General features: G+C 41.6%; 1 protein-coding gene across 1 annotated transcript in view; it reads left to right on the top strand.

Annotated features, from left to right (window-relative positions):
* The first annotated feature begins 5,302 nt into the window (after positions 1-5,302).
* Positions 5,303-17,959, top strand: part of mrps5 (mitochondrial ribosomal protein S5) — a 35,531-nt gene continuing 22,874 nt past the window's right edge. Inside the window, exons 1-4 of the mRNA XM_080448773.1 lie at positions 5,303-5,357; positions 11,018-11,170; positions 15,965-16,090; positions 17,322-17,435. Coding sequence (XP_080304899.1) covers positions 5,309-5,357; positions 11,018-11,170; positions 15,965-16,090; positions 17,322-17,435 — 442 coding nt within the window. The 5' untranslated portion in view covers positions 5,303-5,308. The remainder of the gene's footprint in view (positions 5,358-11,017; positions 11,171-15,964; positions 16,091-17,321; positions 17,436-17,959) is intronic.

Genomic DNA, 17,959 nt, shown 5'->3' with positions numbered 1-17,959 from the left:
GAGAACATGCAAACTCCACACAGAAAGGCCCTTTCGCCAACCCAACCTAGGGTATGGGCACTGATGACGTGGAGGAGAGGACACAGCCCCAACGCCCACAGCGTCCCCGGCGGGAATCGAACGCAGGACCTTCTAGCTGTGAGGCGACAGCTAGGTATGGTAATCCTAGTAATCTGTGTTCTGTTTGCTTGTTTGCCTGTTAGCCTATCCCAGTGTTGATTGTCTGTTTGAGTTCACCTGTGTCTAGTTAGTCTGTGTCTATTAGGCCTGTCCCTGACTAAGGATTTGTATAGTCGAATCTGATTGGCGACTAATTGCCAATAGTCGACTGGCAGTCGACTAAGGACACACCCCCCCCCCCCCAAAAAAAGTTTGTTGCCTTGTAGTATTTTTTTTTTTGCATGATTCGACTGAGATTGGCAGTCAAATCAGTCTGATTCGACTGCCAATCTCTCAGTCAAATCATGCAAAAAAAGTTATGCAATAGAGGAACATTCCATTTAGGCTGTAGGGGTGCTTAGTGTCTGATTTAACATATACTATTGGTTTATCCCAATAAATCATGATGTATATCCTATTTTTGGCAAACTATTAGTTAATTAATATAAAAAACTAGGCCAATCTCTCAGTCGAATAATAATACTTCTTTTAATATTATTTTTTTATAATTCGACTGAGAGATTGGCAGTCGACTCAGACACCCCTCGACTAATTAGTCGACTATTCGACTACCAGAGGTCAGGCCTAGTCTATATATTGTATATGCCCCTGTGTGTTCAATTCTTTGTCAGTTTGTCATCGTATTTGATGTTGTCAGTTCCTTGTGTAAATCCAACTTATTCTAGTCCTTGAGTATTTTTGAAGTTCCTTGTTCCTAGGGTTCCTCGTGTTTCCCTTGTGTGGGTTTTTGTTAATAAAACCTCTTGCAATTTCACTATTCTGCCTGTGCCTGTTCGTTCTGCACCTGAGTCCTACACCTCAAGAACCACAACGTGACACGACACTGTCTCTCTGCATTTGATGTATGCGCTTGCCTTGCTAATTGTAAGTCGCTCTGGGTGAGAGCGTCTGCTAAATGCTTAAATTGTAAATTGTAACTAATGCACAGGTCACAGCGGGTAATTCAAGTTCAAAACCCTCCTTTTTGTTTTCTCTCTCTTTCAGTGGCAGTCACACACTTAAACTTAAGAGAGTCAGTTTGTTCTCCTTCACAACAACAACCTTACTCTACCCTGAGCTAGCAGATTTGTCAGCTCTAAATAGGTTACCTTGATTGCTGCTACTGCTCACCTGTGCTTTCTCCAGGGACCATGTGAATGAAGCTTTGCATGCACAGCATCCAGACTAAATGGATGCATGCACATTGTTCTGTGTTTCTCCGTACAGGCGTTTTTCTTTGTCAGATGATGAAAAACATGTACGCTGGTTTTTCATCCGAAACCAAGGCGTGGCAGAGAAAACAGTGTGGGATTGTGCACATAGAAATTCGCATATAGTTCATATTGATGTGATTAAATGTTGGAAACACTGTGAAAATGAAAATGAAGAAGAAGCGTAATTTAACAGAGTGTGAAATCAAAACATTAGTTGACAATTTAGCAAACGGCATGGTAGTGGCATAACCCTAACCCCAACCAAAGAAAAATAAAATGTGAGTGGGAAGAAAAAAAATCTGCAGTAAATATGTTTATGCTATAGCGTTGCTTCAGAGCAACGAATTGTGGACGAATATTAATAGTGCCAATAATGCCTGGTATCCTGGATCAAACAACTGTCAGTGGCACTGTCACCAACATCCAAGAGAGACAGCAATACCCAGGTCAGGTGTGTATTTGTTTATAATTTTTAAGATTCATAGTGATTTGCACCATGGGGAAAAGGGCATTGAACCTCAGAGAAACTTCTTTGTGGCATCAGGCTCTGTCCATGGTGCTGAATACCACACACACACACACACACACACACACACACACACACACACACACACACACACACACACACTCACACACACTCTCACACACTCTCACACACTCTCACACACACACACACACACACACACACACACACACACACACACACACACACACACACACACACACACACACACACACACACACACACACACACACACACACACACACACACACACACACACACACAGTGGATCAGAATATCCTTAAATCAGGACAGACTTGCCAAAGAGGAGTGGATGATTCTTGAATATTTATTGACATCTTGCAACAAAAAGTTGTCTGTCAGTTGGCTGCTTCCTTGATTAACCCTTATGTATTAAGAATTAAATGTAAATAGTAATTTTCTAAATTATATCTGTTGGAGTTTGACCAACAGTGCAGGTAGCAGTTGTAGCATCAACGTTTTAAAGCAACGCTCTGTGTTAATCAGACGGTTTTAATTTAGCATTTTCCAACCAATTAGTCTAGAATTGGATCAATGAGTAGCAGGGAATTATTTTCACAAGCAGTACAAGGCAGATAAAAGAAGGAGCTTATATCGTGGCTATGCCCGTGTTATGATTTGCTTTTGTTTTGCTTTTTCAGATGAAAGGCAGTGCTCAGAATGTTATATGACCTGTGGCATCTATTCAGTCCACAGTGTTTTCCATGTGATACTGAACATGCAGAGAGAGAGAGGGGGGGAGAGAGAGAGAGAGAGAGAGAGAGAGAGAGAGAGAGAGAGAGAGAGAGAGAGAGAGAGAGAGAAAGAGAGAAAGAGAGAGAGAGGGAGAGAGCGAGAGAGAGAGAGAGCATTATGGAAGATCCTGAGGGGGTTTCTGCAGATTAGATATTCTTTCCTTATTACGTTCCTCTCCACACCCTCATTGCTCTCTCTTACTTCTCCCTACCACTACCCTGTACCTTTGCCTCCTCTGTTTATTTATCTTCCTCCCTACCACCTCTGTCATGACTTTCTTCCTTTATTTGTATGAATGGATACTGTGAGTCTCACAAACAGTTATATTATCTAGTTATCACAAGAAAAGAGGAGATTACCTACCTGGGTTGTATTTTAGAGGCTAATCTTTCCAGTGAGAAATGGCAACTAAAGTAATAAAGAACAAGATTTGTGTACAGGATCTCCTCACTGGTCAGTAGGAATACATTGAGAACTCTAGCTGGAGTACCATGGTGCCATAGCACCACAAAGGCCTTAAAAACAAGGCTCCAGACATCCCAAAACAAACTGGTCAGGCTACTACTTGGCCTCACACCTACAACTCATCTAAACCCTGCTCATTTTGCAAGTGTGGGATGGCTCAGGGTACACATTTTTCTTTTTGATTACAACTCGTTTATACAATATTTTTGCATAGTATCGTATATTTGTCTGTCACTAAATTATTCCTATGAATTGAATACACAGGACCCCAATGGAAACAAGCCATAATGCTTTCTTGGGTTCAATCCTTTCAGCATTGTATTTGTAAAACTGTACTTTCTGTGCTTTTTTTTTGCAAACTGTTAATAAAGTATTCAATCAATCAATCCTTTGCCCTCCTCATCCTCCTAGGCTGTTCCTTCTCTGTGAAACTGTAAACATATCCTGTCGTTTCACAATTACTCTTGTAGAGAAAGATGACAACAACAAAGGCTCTGTGATGCTTCAGATACGCAGCTGATGAGCCTGAAATCTTCAGGGAGATTCTAATTTGCTCCCTGTCATTTTCCTTTGAGGCCAAGGTGGAGAGAGGGAGAGAGTACTACATGCAGACAGTGAGCGAGATAGAAAGAAAGAAACTAACAGACAGAAAGTTGAAGAATCGGACAGACTGACATTAAGACAAACGGGGTAGCAAACAGTCAGAGACAACAAAGGGGGAAAGAGAGAGGGAAAAAAGATAATACCATTGGGGCTTATATTGTTTAGGCAGCCATAACAATGTTTTAAACGAGGAGGCGGAGATGGAGATGCATGGAGAATACCCTGCTCTCCTTTGTATCGTCGGCCTCCTCTGCCCCAAAGAGTGTGTGTGCGTGCGGGAATGAATGTGTGGTGTTAAACAAACACACGCTACAGTACATCATCACCATTCCAATAGCCCTCCTCATGTGACTATACGTTTAGGAACTGTTAGGTAAACAGACAGAGAGTAAGCAGGTAGTAACGAACAGGGATTAGGTAAAGAGTACCAGACAGAAAACTTGCTCGGCCCTCAGCACTTGGACTGCATGGGTAATGTGGTTGTTACGAACATTCGGGGCATACTCACCCATACTCGCCTATCCCCATAAATGGAGACAAAGCCTGACAGTATAGAATAGCTAGAAAGGGAGATTCCTAAAACATACCTAGCTCTGACATCAGAACACTCCTTCTAGAAACCCCATATATGGAGATAACCGGAACCATCCAGGACTGACATCATAGTCCCCGGTTTGGGCATGACGGACATAGCCAGCTCCATATATGGGTATGCCTGACACCACCTGACATCACCGCCGTGATGTGCTCAGCGACGCTTGAAGGATAACACGAATCCACAGAGCGCTTCCCTGTAGGTATGGCTCCGCCCCCTTTAGGTAGCGCCGCCATTACTGCGGTGTCAATATCAGTCAGCTGCTACTACGCTGAGTGCGGTGATATTGACACCGCAGTAATGGCGGCGCTACCTAAAGGGGCGGAGCCATACCTACAGGGAAGCGCTCTGTGGATTCGTGTATACAGAGTACCAGGACGACTGGCTGGCCGTACAAACCAGCTAGGCCTCTCAGTGGCTCTTGAGCCCGGTTCTAAACAACCAGCCGATTATCAGTGTTTCAGTGGTGAATAAGCTTTTAACAGGTATAGATATTGTAACTGTGTAGTCAAAATGCAAGATCAGTCCAAACAGTAGGCTACATAGGCAATCTAGCTCCAGTGGTGTGGTTTTGTAGAACGGTCAGTCAACAGGATAGTGAGCAATAATATAACATAAAAGTCTGTGTAAAATAATAATAATTATATATATATATATATATATATATATATATATATATATATATATATATATATATATATATATATATATATATATATATGTATATATATAATTTTAGTTTTTATATGCAGTATTGTCATAAATAAGGACGTTTAAAATCAGTCGTTCACATATTCACACTATGTCAAGATGACTCTAGTCTTGTCTATTCCAGCCTACTTTTACTTGCCAAATCATTTTTTAATTTGCACATGTTTTCTAAATTCTACTCATTACCATATCGCTTACTCTACTCTACTGTCTGATTTCTGAACAGGCGTATCTCAGCGTACCACTTTGGAAGGACCCGTTCCGTTCCGTCACAATTCCAAGATGGCGGCGTCCATACGAATGTGTTGTGCCCTCCGCGTTACACTCGGAGGTGAGATTTATCCGTATCTTTTATACTGTAGCATACGTTATACACCATTGTCATGTATATTGAATCACGGTCTGCATCGGCACCATTATATATAAACATTGTTGGCTGTCCTACAGATATTATGGCTGCCTAGTTAAGAGTCAGTAGAGTGTCATATTCCGGGAAATGCTGTCTTAACTACCGAGCATCCCTTAACTGCCAGGCTAATGTTTGATTGTTTTAGTTCATAGTGCCTACCATTACATTGGGAAAGAACATAGCTCGCTACCTTTTACCCAGCCCTAGTCGTAGAATACGACTGTCGTAGATGTATTTATGAATTTTCAATCTACGAGAGTCTTGGACACTATCCCCCATGGCCAAATGGACTCTCAGCCCAGCCTGTACGGGCTCCAAACATGTACACATGCAAATATAAAGGTGCTTGCCCCCAGCCCCAAATGTTATCTAACTGTCCGGAGTTCTAGTGCAATGTAAAAATCCATATTTTTCAATAAAGAAGTGTTTTAATGCCGTCTGTGGCCGATTCTGTCGGAAATTCACAATGGCGGTAGTGACGAAGGCGAACAGTCTTTTTACCCCCGGTCTGAGTAGCCCCGCCCTGTAGGCCCCGTAGGGGCCTACTGGGCGGTGCTTCTTTCACTCTACATTAGAAGAGTTGGGAACGTTGGGGGTTGTCACATTCTAATACAGCCCAAATACCCAATTTCAGCACCGGCCTCAGTGGCGCACCTCGCTAGTCATCAGACTCCCAATCCATTAGCATTGGGAGTCTGGGTTCGACTCCCGCATGGGACAATGCTTTTTCAAACACAGCAGACTACTTTTTTTCGCCGATAAAGTATAGTTTTGGACCATGACGCCAGGCGCGCCGACTTAGCAGACCTTGAGGCCGAGGAGTCGCGCCCGAGCGCCTCCAGGCGCGAGTGCCCGCGACGACCGGCCGATGGTCTGCTAGTCGACTAAGCGCCGTCCGAGTTATGTACCGATAGGCACAGAATCGTAAATGATGTTGTGGGGACTGCGTTTTCCCCAACTCGTTTCACTCAACTCGCCTGTCTCTCCCCGCACCCGCCCCGCCCCCCGCTACTGAGACCGGGGGTAAAAAGGCAGGTGACGAAGCGCATCCGGAAATACAATACATGTAAACAGGAAGTCAACGAGGGGGTGGGGACAGGCGAGATTAAAACACTTCTTTATTGAAGAATATGGATTATTACATTGCACTAGAACTCCGGACAGTTAACATTTGGGGTGTGGGGGTATTAGCACCTTTATTTTCTTGCATTTGTACATGTTTGGAGCCCGGACAGGCTAGAAGCTGAGAGTCCATTTGGCCATGAGGGATGAAAATGTAGATTGAAAATGTCAGAATCATAAAATATATCTACGAGAGTCAGCCCCTAAAATTAAAGAGTTACAATCCAAAAAACACCCATTATGGGATTAAAATACATTTCCCCTGGAAACCACCAGTGCATACTGACTTATCTTATAACTATAAGAGACACTATGTCTATTTGGCAAATATAAGCGGAGGTCTTAATGCAATTTATGTTGCATCTGTGGCTTGATATCCTCTGCACTGTACAGATGTCTACTGTTTAGATCAGGGGTCTTCAACAGGGGGTCCTCAGATTTATTACAGGGGGTCCGCCAAATCTTTGTATGATGGGGAACATTAGCCGAAAATAGCAGATCTACAGATCTAGAAGCTCACAATGCAGTTGTGAGCTTGTAGATCAGCTATTTTCGGAGAGTTGGTGTAGAGGGAAAAAGAGCAGACCAATACAGAGCCAACGGTCAAGTTGACTACCTAGGGTTTAAAAGGTTAACTGTCTGAATTTACACATGAACATGAATCCGATACAGTTTAATAACAATATTCCAGATATTTGTGTCAAATGTGAGCAGTTAAAGGGCATACTTTTTCACTGTACGTGGGAATGCAGAGAGATTGTGCCATTTTTTTATTTGTGAGATCTCACAAATAATTTATAAAATGCTGGTTGTAAGGTTACCGTTGGATTCAAAACCTTTCATTTTGGGGTTATACCCTGAAACCCTAGTCATTCCAAGGATTAATGGGATATTTCACTTTCAAACATGTTTGGGGTCATTTTAGCATCTACTCATGCTTTTGTGAGCACTCCAGACCGTTTTTAAGTTGCTTGATTCAGTATTTAGATATGACATTCATTTTATTAGACACGCCCCCTTCCTATACAAACCCATTGTAACTTTGAAGTTCAAAGTCTATTTTAGCTAGCCAGACTAATATCACTGCGTAGATATTAGTCTGGAATCTCTGTGTGTGGAACCTGCATTTCCGAGGGGCAAATACTGGGCCCTGATTGGTCCCTCACATCTTCGGAGGGAGAGAAATGAAATCTCTATTGCCACGGGCATTTTTTTTTTTGCAATAGCAGATTCGTCTGGAACCAGGCTATATTTTAGCCATGATAGATTCATCGAAAATACCCATTCCTGGTTCTGGTGACAGTGGTGACCGATATCGTCCTTCTAATACGTGAAGGGTGTGTTTTTTCACGTATTAGAAGGACAATATCCCTCACGTATTAGAAGGACAATGGCCCGGATTCATAAAGGGATTTACAACCATATTTTGTACGTACCGGCATTTAGGACAAATCCTACACCTGCAGTCGGATTCATAAAAGTTTTTTGTTCTGTGTTTTGTGCGTCAGGTGCGCACGTTCTCAGGTCAGCCCCGAGGCTGTCTTACCAGGGCTGAAATGTGCGTATGTCTTTAGAATGCTTTATTCTTCATGCCAAAATCAATTACAACAGTGGCAAACCTCAAATAAAATATATATGTGCCCAACATTTGTCAACACATATATATAAAAAATAAAAAATAAATGTCAAACGATGTATTGCTTGTAGCCTATGCATAATATAGACATGATGTAGATTCCACGGCTTTTTATTTATTTTCTAGGCTATGAGTTGCATTTAGAGCTGTGTTTGCCAGCGGGTCATCTCAGCGTGTGTCACGTAATAATGAAAATAGGCTATGATGCCTTAATGAAACTGCGGAGGGACTGACTTGCATCAGTGTCCGTGCCGCGGTATTAATTTGTAAAGCCGACTGTAGGCTACTGTATATTGATCACATGAACGCCACACACAACAGCCTAATAAATATTACCATCTGATGAGGAAACTAAAGTGGATGAAAGCTGTGTCCAGAAGATGATCCATTCCCCATTCCGACGTAGGACAGTGATATCCAAAATTAACTAATTTAATCAATAAGCTCAGGTCCATAATCGGATAGAAGCGTTCACTTGTATGCCCTGGATTTATTTTCAACATCATCTTTGTACCTCGGTAAAGGTGCGCTATGTTCATTAGAAAAGGCTCGCTTATATAATATCCTTTCCACGTTTTATTAGCCTTTTATTTGGTAATGGGGTTAAACCTTGTAAACTTCTTTATTCTCATTACACATGAAAGCATTTATTATGTGATCCGCTTCCAGACAGAACAGTACGTTGTCAAGGCGATGCGACACCGCATCTGTTAGCTTTGGACGAGGCGGAGTTGAACTTCAAACTTTCATCAGCGTTGCCAGATGTTGTGAGAGAAATAAGCAACCAGGTCTAGGAAAACAAGCCCAAAAGAAGCAACTGGCACTTAGGCCATTATAAGCACTGTAATTAAACCGTTGTGAGCTTGTAGATCTGCTATTTAAAAAAAAAATCTTGTAATAAAATGTGGAATATTTGGAAGATTTTTTAAACATTCTAACAACACAAATCTGCCTCCAGCTGGCACAAAACATGTTCAGATGGGGCTTATAGGGGCTTATAAGGGCTTATTTGGGGCGGCCATAGCTGAGTGGTTAGTGAGCCCGCCTAGGGAACCAGCTGGCCCTGGTTGCCCCAGGTTCGATTCCAGGCTATCCCAGCATATGTGCCGATGATATGAAATTTGTTCCTGAGCAAGACTCTTAACCCCAATTGCTCACAGGTTCTCATTGGAAACAAGACCGCAAGGACTTTCATGAACGACCTGTTAAAAGGAATTATCCTTATCCTTATAGGGATAAATTAGCATACATATTAACTTGGGGGTCCATGACATAAAAATATTTGAGAACCACCTGTTAAAACAATTGAACAATTGTGAAGCAAGCCCAAATAACCAACTACACTTTAGAAACAAGCCCAAAAACCCGCACCCCACAGCTACCAATATTTACAAGCAACTTTACAGAAAAATAAGCCCAAATTCGCTTATAATAAGCGGACATGGCAACGCTGTTTAGCACGGTTCAGCACGGTGACGTTAAAGTTGGATGCTGTTGGACGCAGCCTTCCAGAGTAAATCATCACACCTGGTCATACGCACTGGTTGTACGCACGTCTCTGTGATATACGAACCCCTTTGGGAATTGCACGTCCGTTTGTGACTACCAAAATACGACCGGCCTTTACGAACTTTATTTACCCCAAATTTACGACCCTCATTATGAATCGGGGCCATTATCAATCACGAGAACAAGGATGTGTTTTCAATGAATCTATCATGGTTAAAATGGAGTTTGAAGTTACAATGGGTTTGTTTGGAAGGGGGCGTCTGATTTATTTATATCAAATATCTAAATACTGAATCAAGCAAATTAAAAACTGCCTGGGGTGTTCACACAAGCCTGAGTAGACGTTAAAATTACCCCAAACATGTTTGAAAGTGAAATATCCCTTTAAAGGGGCCACGCCATGAATTTAATTTTTTTTTGTGGGGGGGGGTATTTTTTGGGCTCCCCAGTGTCTCTTGTACCCCAAAAAAATTCAGAATGGCAATGTTGCCTTGCCATTGCATTGATGATGGCCAGACAGAATTGCTCAGTAGCCCCCCCCTGCCCAAAAGGACGTTTTGGTATTGCAGCTGAAAGTGCTGTATAAGCCAGAGACAATTGACTTGGGATGAGTATATCTGAGTGATGATTTAGGCTCAAACCTTTTGAAAAAGGTTTGAGGGACATACACCATATGATATTAAATATCAAATATTTTTTTTAAATTCATGGTGTAGATCCTTTAAACGAATACTTGTGGGCATTTGCTTACTCCAGCAAAGCGCACAATTGCTTCATCATGGAAGAACATTCAAAGACCACGGGCGAGCCAATGGCTCAGGGAAATGAGCAGTTGCTGTGCTTTGGAAAGGATAACTTATATTCTGAAGAGGAAAAGTGAAATTTATGATAGGGTTTGGTGCCCTTTTTAGAAGGCTTTTATCCAACACGATGCTTCGAAAGGATGATAATGGAAATACCTCATGAACTGATGCAACTTAATGCACTTCATTGGACGCTGTTGCATCTGCCCTTTGTGTTGATCTGATTTATTTTCAATTATTTTTATTGGTCTTTTTTTGTTTTGTTTCTGCTTCTGTGTAAAGTATGTCTAAAGTATTGTGCAAAGTTTGTCTTATCATTTTGTTAAAACCATAAACATATTGTTTAATACAATACTTCCTCTCTTGAGCTGATGTTGAGTGTGAATGAATGTATGCACACGCACATGCTTTTTCCTGTTATGTAAATACGCATGCCCATATTTTGTGCTGTATGTGTCTTCATACCAATGCTTTGTTTTCATATACTATGTTTCTGTGCGTTTGTTCTTTAGGTGCGGTACCACTCCATCGCATAGGGGGAGCTCTCCAGCTCTCCCAGGTGGCCAGGCACACCTCAGTAGTGTCCCTCCAAAAGAGCCCTGTAGTTCCACTGGCCCCAACTGCAGCATGGCAGCAAATCAGACATGGCAGCTTCTTCAACAAACGTAAGTGTCAAACAAAGAGCTTTGTTCTAAATTGAGATAACCACTTTTTATTCTTTTTTTACAGTGGCGGCAATAGGCTTTTAAAATAAATCAGTGCATGTTATGAGAAACTTTTTGTTACCACTGCGCTCTGACCACTCTTGTGTGTTGTTGTAATGAACTGATAAGCGAATCAAAAAGCGGAGGGTTGCACACACAAGTCAATAATGTTTTCTTTTATTGCTCCATATGCCGTTTCGGCTATCCAGCCTTCATCATTGTTCTGATGACACTGATAATAGGCTAATAGAAATGAATGTAAGAACACTTTTTGAGGTCAGGGGCACAGTCAGAGTGGATATCATGTCCATAGCGCTCACACTCAGCGTTCAAACGTCTGTATGGAGCAATACAATAAAACATTCTTGACTTTTATTGAGACCCTCCACTTTTTGACACCTCTCGTGTATGTATGCAATGTATTATTGCTACCGGACAGAGTGGTGGACGCTCTTTATTATTTACCCTCCAAAGACTGCATGTAATCACCTTTGGCTATACTGGGTTCCTGTAATAATTTTACGTTCGCAAATGCAATCCTGGCAGGTGTTAAATTGGGACCCTTAGTAATTCCCAGACATTCATCTATTCTAAAAAGTATATTTTATTCTTATCGGTTAACGGTTGATCGCTAAAAAGTTCTGGTTACCGGTTACGATTATTAAATTTTTTCAAAATACCCATCTCTACCATCATGCATGTCTGCGATAGGCTAGTTTACAGACTGGCGGTACACTTAATATTGCTCAGTGATTGTGGAAAAAGAAATCTTGACGGATTTGAAAAAACAACCAATCACATAAAGGTTTATGCTCTATTGATAACCATGGTATGCTAATCTAAGTCTTGAGAAATTTGCTTGATATGGTATTATATTTTCAAAGCAATTTTTCTCTTTTAAAAATATTTTCCCAGATAGTTGGTGCCATAAAGGGGGTTGTTCTAGCTGGGTTAAAAATAAAGAACAAAAGAGGAATACTGGGCCCCTGTCCTTAAATTGATTGTCATATTTGTGACTGGAGCAAGTCAGCTCTTGTTCAAATTCAGTAGTCAACACTGTCAACCAATTTGGGGAAAGTCGACCTTAACTGTTTTTCTTTGAGCTCTTTTGGATGAATTATGAGCTAGCTAAATTCGTCATTTTCTCAGTGACAGAATTATTTTAAACGGGCATGTCAGGAGCTGTCAGAAACATCAAAGAAATGTCCTCATCACTCACACCACCTCTCTGTCTTGCTTTCTCTTTCTTTCTCTCTCAGTTTGAGATAATTACCTGTTATGCTTCTGTCAGCGCGTCTCCCCCCTTCCTGGCATATTTTGAGTAGCCAATTATATTTGCCCTTTTTTCAATGCCCCAATTTCATTGTTGTGCCAATTAACCCTTACCACACATGGCTGTGTTCCCACTGCTATTGTACTGCACCATGCTGGCTTACCTGCCAGTGAGGACTGAGAAGCCCCCCCCCACCGGGAGAATGTAGCACTACTCCTGCTATTCAACACGCTAAGGCAGCATGAAAGATTGCCCTCCCCATCTGGCGTCCCTCCTCCAAACAAGGCCAAGTGTGTTCATATAGATGCTCAGCTGAGCCGGATGCACCACAATGAATTCGAACCCTTAGACTCCGTGGTGGACATGTACGTTACCCCTGCGCCACCTGAGTGCCCATCTGTCAGCTTATCTTACTCAGTTTACAGCATGTGGCCATAAGCACACACGCACACGCACACTCAATACGGGATATTTATATCTACAGAGTATGTATCCTACTATTACGGTAACTATTAACTGTAAAAAATTATTAATAAAAAAAACTGTGTCTGGCTTTCTGCCTCATCTGTTTTTCTCCTTAGCGGGTTGACCAAACGATCTGAAGTTGCACATGGGCGTTGACCAATAGCATTATGCAGGGAGTGAGGAAGCCGATTATTCACGTTTCCCAAATTTAAGCTCTTTATTAGCATTTTTGCTATGGGATCTGCAGTCACGGTCACGGTCCCTGCAGGCTATATGATCTGTAGCCACGGTGGCGGTCCCATAACCCATACAAACAGTGCAAGGTCATGGCTACACCATCAGAAAGCCAGAAAAGAGAGAGAGAGAGAGCTGACTCCAAGGTGCCATGTTATAAAGGACTTTGATGCATAGGAAGCAGCAGACCCAACAAGGCTGTTGTTGTTTTTGTTGTGTATATACATGTGTGTAGTCAATACAGAAAATCCAATAAAGCACAGAAGCCTTAAAGTGATATTTTTTGGTAATAATTTTTCTTTGTTAAAAAGGTTAAAGTACTATATTCTGATAGTAATCATTGCTACAGAGCGTTTGTTCGGTTACAGGGTTATCTCCAGCTCTTTATTAAACAGAATATAGTACATTTTCAGGTAGGTGACAAAATGTAAGCCAGTCAGGAGAGGGCACTGAAAAGGCATTTTCTGTTTAATAAAGAGCTGGAGAGACATGGGAGACTCCTTTTATTGCAAAAACACTCTATAGCAATGAGTACTATCAGAATATACAGCTATTTAACACTTATTTTAACCAAAGTAAATCACTTACCCTACCTTTAATTACACAAAGGTCAAAGGTGTTTGCAAGAACCCACAAGTAGCATTCATTGTGCTACAGTGGCATAATGACCAATCACTGGATGGGGACATCTATACAGTTATGGGGCGCTTCTCATGAATTTTTCATCCTACTGGGGCTATCTGGGTGCACACATCCAGGGGTATGGACTAGTTTGTTTATTTCAGAGAGAAGTTTTACAGTTTTGCCCAACTACTCGTCTTTCTAATCTACACACTAAAATTCAGTATTGAGTAGGGTTGGGTATCGAAATTCGGTTCCAAGTAGGAACCGATTAAGAAATGGCGGGCACAGGGTACCCATAAAATAATTTAATTTCGGTTCTGCTGTCACGATTACAAATTTAAGTTGATGATTAATTGTCACTCAAATAATTGCGATTAACTCCGTATTTTACTGTGTACTTTTCAACTTTATTGTTGAAGGGAAGTGTTTGTCTTTTGTCTAGTGTGTGGTTTCCTGCTTAACAACATTATGAAATATTTGTTATTTTTCATGGCTTTTCTACTTCATTGGGTTGTATACTGTACAGGAGAGAGACAGGGAAGAAGAGACAGAGGAGGGAAAAGACATACTGTCCTGATGTGCTCAGCACACTAGCAGCTGTCATATCGTGTACGGTTTAATTGTGTAAGGCATGAAAAATGTCCCTGCACAATAACTGAGTCCCCGTAACCCATGTATGTGTGTGTAGACACACCCAAACAAAGCCTCATTTGGAGCTGTCACTCTGTCCCATAATGATGGCCTAGTATATTAATTAACATATCATCCAATAAACAGTCTGAGGCTGTGAGTGTGTTAATTAGCATACGTGCATATTGCATATGTGTGTGCATATTTGTTAATGAACATACTGATTGCGTGCTTTTGTGCTTTGTTAATTAACACTTAATAGGCCACAATCTAAATTATATGTATTGTAATGCTTGTTCTAACACATTAGGAAGTTTGAATTGTGTGTGTTGCCTGCCTTTTTGTGTCTGTTTTGTGCACATGTGTCTGTGTCTACTCTATGTTTTTGTTGTCTAATGATTCCAAATTATGAGTAAATGCAGCTTTGGAACTCTAGGTTAGTCTCCTAGATGAGAGAATGTCCTTTACAAAATGGAGAGAATGCATTTGAAGAAATGGGATAACCATTTTTTTATATTCCCCCTTAAATGGGAACATTATGCAGACAGACTGGCACAGTTCAGACTCTGAGCTGCTCTGGTGAATTTTAAACAGGGGTGGTCTCTGATTTCCCTCTGACCACGGTTCTTTGCAGAGATGAGGATTTAAGTGTGACTCAATGACTCTTGAACTTATTTGAACCTGGTTTGAAGTCATTTTGAGCTGTTGAGCTCATTTTTACATTATACAATTCATGTCTCCCTCTCTGACATCTCTATCTCTCTTTTTACCTCTCCAACCCTCTCATCTCCATCCCTTCGCATCTATTTAAAATGATCAAGACTATGTGTATTAGGCTGGAAAAAATATGCATACTTAATGTTCCCTCCATGATGTTTGGCCATAGGCGGATCAGTGGAACTGTTGATATTGTGAGCTCTCTGTCAGGCTTTTGAACCCACTCTTACTTTGTAAATCCTCCTTTTTGTGTATCTTCAGGGACTTTGGGGTCCTGTGTAGCTTCTGGGGCGTTTTGTTTGAAACCACAGCTTAGAAGAGAGTTCATTCTATGGAATGAACTCCCCATTGCAATTAGAACTGCAGACTCACTCCCGATCTTCTGCCATTATCTGAAGACCCACCTCTTCCGACTCCATCTCAGCCCGTAGCACTTGCCCTAGCCTTGACGACCTTGCAGGATTATGCAAAGGCTAAAATGTAACTTAGATAGCATGTTATCTATCATTGTTGGCCTGGCATCCTATAGTGTGTATAGTTTCAATGTAGGCTGATGATAGGTTCTTGGTTTACGTATGTATTAGTTATTATTATATTCATATTTTTTGGCATTTGATGTATTATGATGTTTTATCTTGTGTCCTTGCTTACTGTAAATCGCTCTGGATTAAGAGCGTCTGCTAAATGCCTAAACTGTAAACTATAGAAGAAGTAATACGATGTGTTGACGATCCATTCTGCCCTGTTTGTTTTTGGGTGCCATTGTGTGTCTGTTCATCTGTGTTGTTTCGTGTGTGTGTGTGTGTGTACAGTAACAGCGGAGGAGCTGTGGAGAGGTGTGATGGCTGAAACAGGGGCCGGGAACAAGAAGGGTCGAGGGAAGAGGTCCAAACGCAAAGTGAGGAGAGACCTCAACAGAGGACAGATTATCGGTGAAGGTGAGACTCTCTCCATGTGTCTGTAATGCTTATTATAACTTATTTGTATTTATGTATTTCTACTGTACATATTTAACAGTGTCTGTCTGTTTCTCTCTCTGTGTCTTAGTCTGTATATCTGTTTGTCAATATCTTTATCATTATTTGTCTTTATCACAGTCTGTTCGCCTATCAGAGAACGGGAAAGTCCCCGTCCTGTCCTCTGTTTTTCCATCCCTCTCTCTGTCTTTCAGCCTGTCTGAAGTTGGAGCAGCTAACTGATGCTAATGACTGAACCGATGGGCTGTTAGCTAGCTACAGTACATGACAGCCTACTTATAGAATATTCATTACACTGCACTGATGAATTCATTACTCATCTCTGTTAGAGATAAGTCAGTCTCAGCTCAATTAAGTTCGATGCGTTTTATTGGCATGAAAGTTGAGATTGAGAATAATGTTGTCAAAGTATCGGTATCTATCTGTGTCAGTATATCTAAATGCCCTGTTTTGTTTGTTTGTTTTTTGTGTTATGTCAGTGCATGTTTCAGTTAAGGATCAGATTTTAGAAGAGTGAATACAATTGTTATTTTGAAGACGATGTAATAAAGTGAACTTATACTGTATATTCCATGGGGAAATGTGTCCTCTGCATTTGACCCACTTGACTCACTATTAGGAGCAGTGGGCCGTCACTGAGCAGCACCGGGAGACCAGCTCCAGCTACTGTATAACGCTTGAAACCCCCACCGGACGCGCATGCATAAGCGCACAGACGCTCCATGTTAATGAATGCAGCCGTTCTCACTGGCCGCGCACGCACGCTCCACTCGCGCACATAAAGAATTTCTTCCTGCTCTGTCCGAACCCCCCCCCGCCCCAAACAAATAAAAAAAAAAGTGCGCACCTTCTCATTGAAATGCATTGACCAGACGTCCTGCTGTGGCCAGGTTTAGCGAGAACAGTCGCGCACAAACCTCCCCGCACAATAAAGCGTGTGATTGTTTGTTGGTGGGTTCCCAGCGTAAGGCCAATGCCTTTCCCATGGGCATTGGCAGTAGTATGTCCCTATAACTTGCATGTTACTTCTTATGCATTCTTAATTAATACAAAATCTAGATCACAACTTCATCAAAGAAAAGACACACTAAGACTAGTGTCCCTAATTGACTTTGCTGTCACTAATCTTATTGTTCATTTCTCAAAATATTGTCCCCTCTCTCTCTCCCTCTCCATCTCTGTGTCCCTCCAGGGCGTGGTGGTTTCCTGTGGCCTGGTCTGAATGCTCCAGTGGTGAAGGCAGGATCAGTGCAGTCCATGTCACGCAGGGCAGAGGCTGAACAGCTGGAGATGCGGGCTGAGATGGGTACACACACACACACACACACACACACACACACACACACACACACACACACACACACACACACACACACACACACACACACACACACACACACACACACACACACACACACACTCACACACTCACACAAAGGTTAGAAAGTTCAAAAGTCACCTTCTGACCTGTAGAATTTCTCAGAGATGGAGCAGCAATGATACAGTTGCAATACACGTTGAAACATTTAATTTAGGATTTGTTCACAAATTAACTTCTAGTAATAATTGGTTTAGTGCTATGTAATGTAAAAAATATGCTCTTTAAAAATGTGAATGCTTGTCTTTATTCCATATCCTAAATTGGAAAGTCGCTAAAGACATTAAGACACCTCACGGAGATCGGCTCATTACACGCACGGGGGTCCGGTAGAATCGGAAAAAAAATATCCGGACGCGATCCTCCATTCCAGAGCTATCGCCGTTTGAATGTGTCATGTTTTTTTGAAAAACTGCACAAAAACAACAGAAAGCCGAGAAAATTTGACTGTT

The sequence above is a fragment of the Gymnoscopelus braueri genome (assembly GCF_963280865.1).
Source record: "Gymnoscopelus braueri genome assembly, chromosome: 14".
NCBI lineage: Eukaryota > Metazoa > Chordata > Actinopteri > Myctophiformes > Myctophidae > Gymnoscopelus > Gymnoscopelus braueri.
This window is presented reverse-complemented; position numbering and strand designations above follow the sequence as displayed.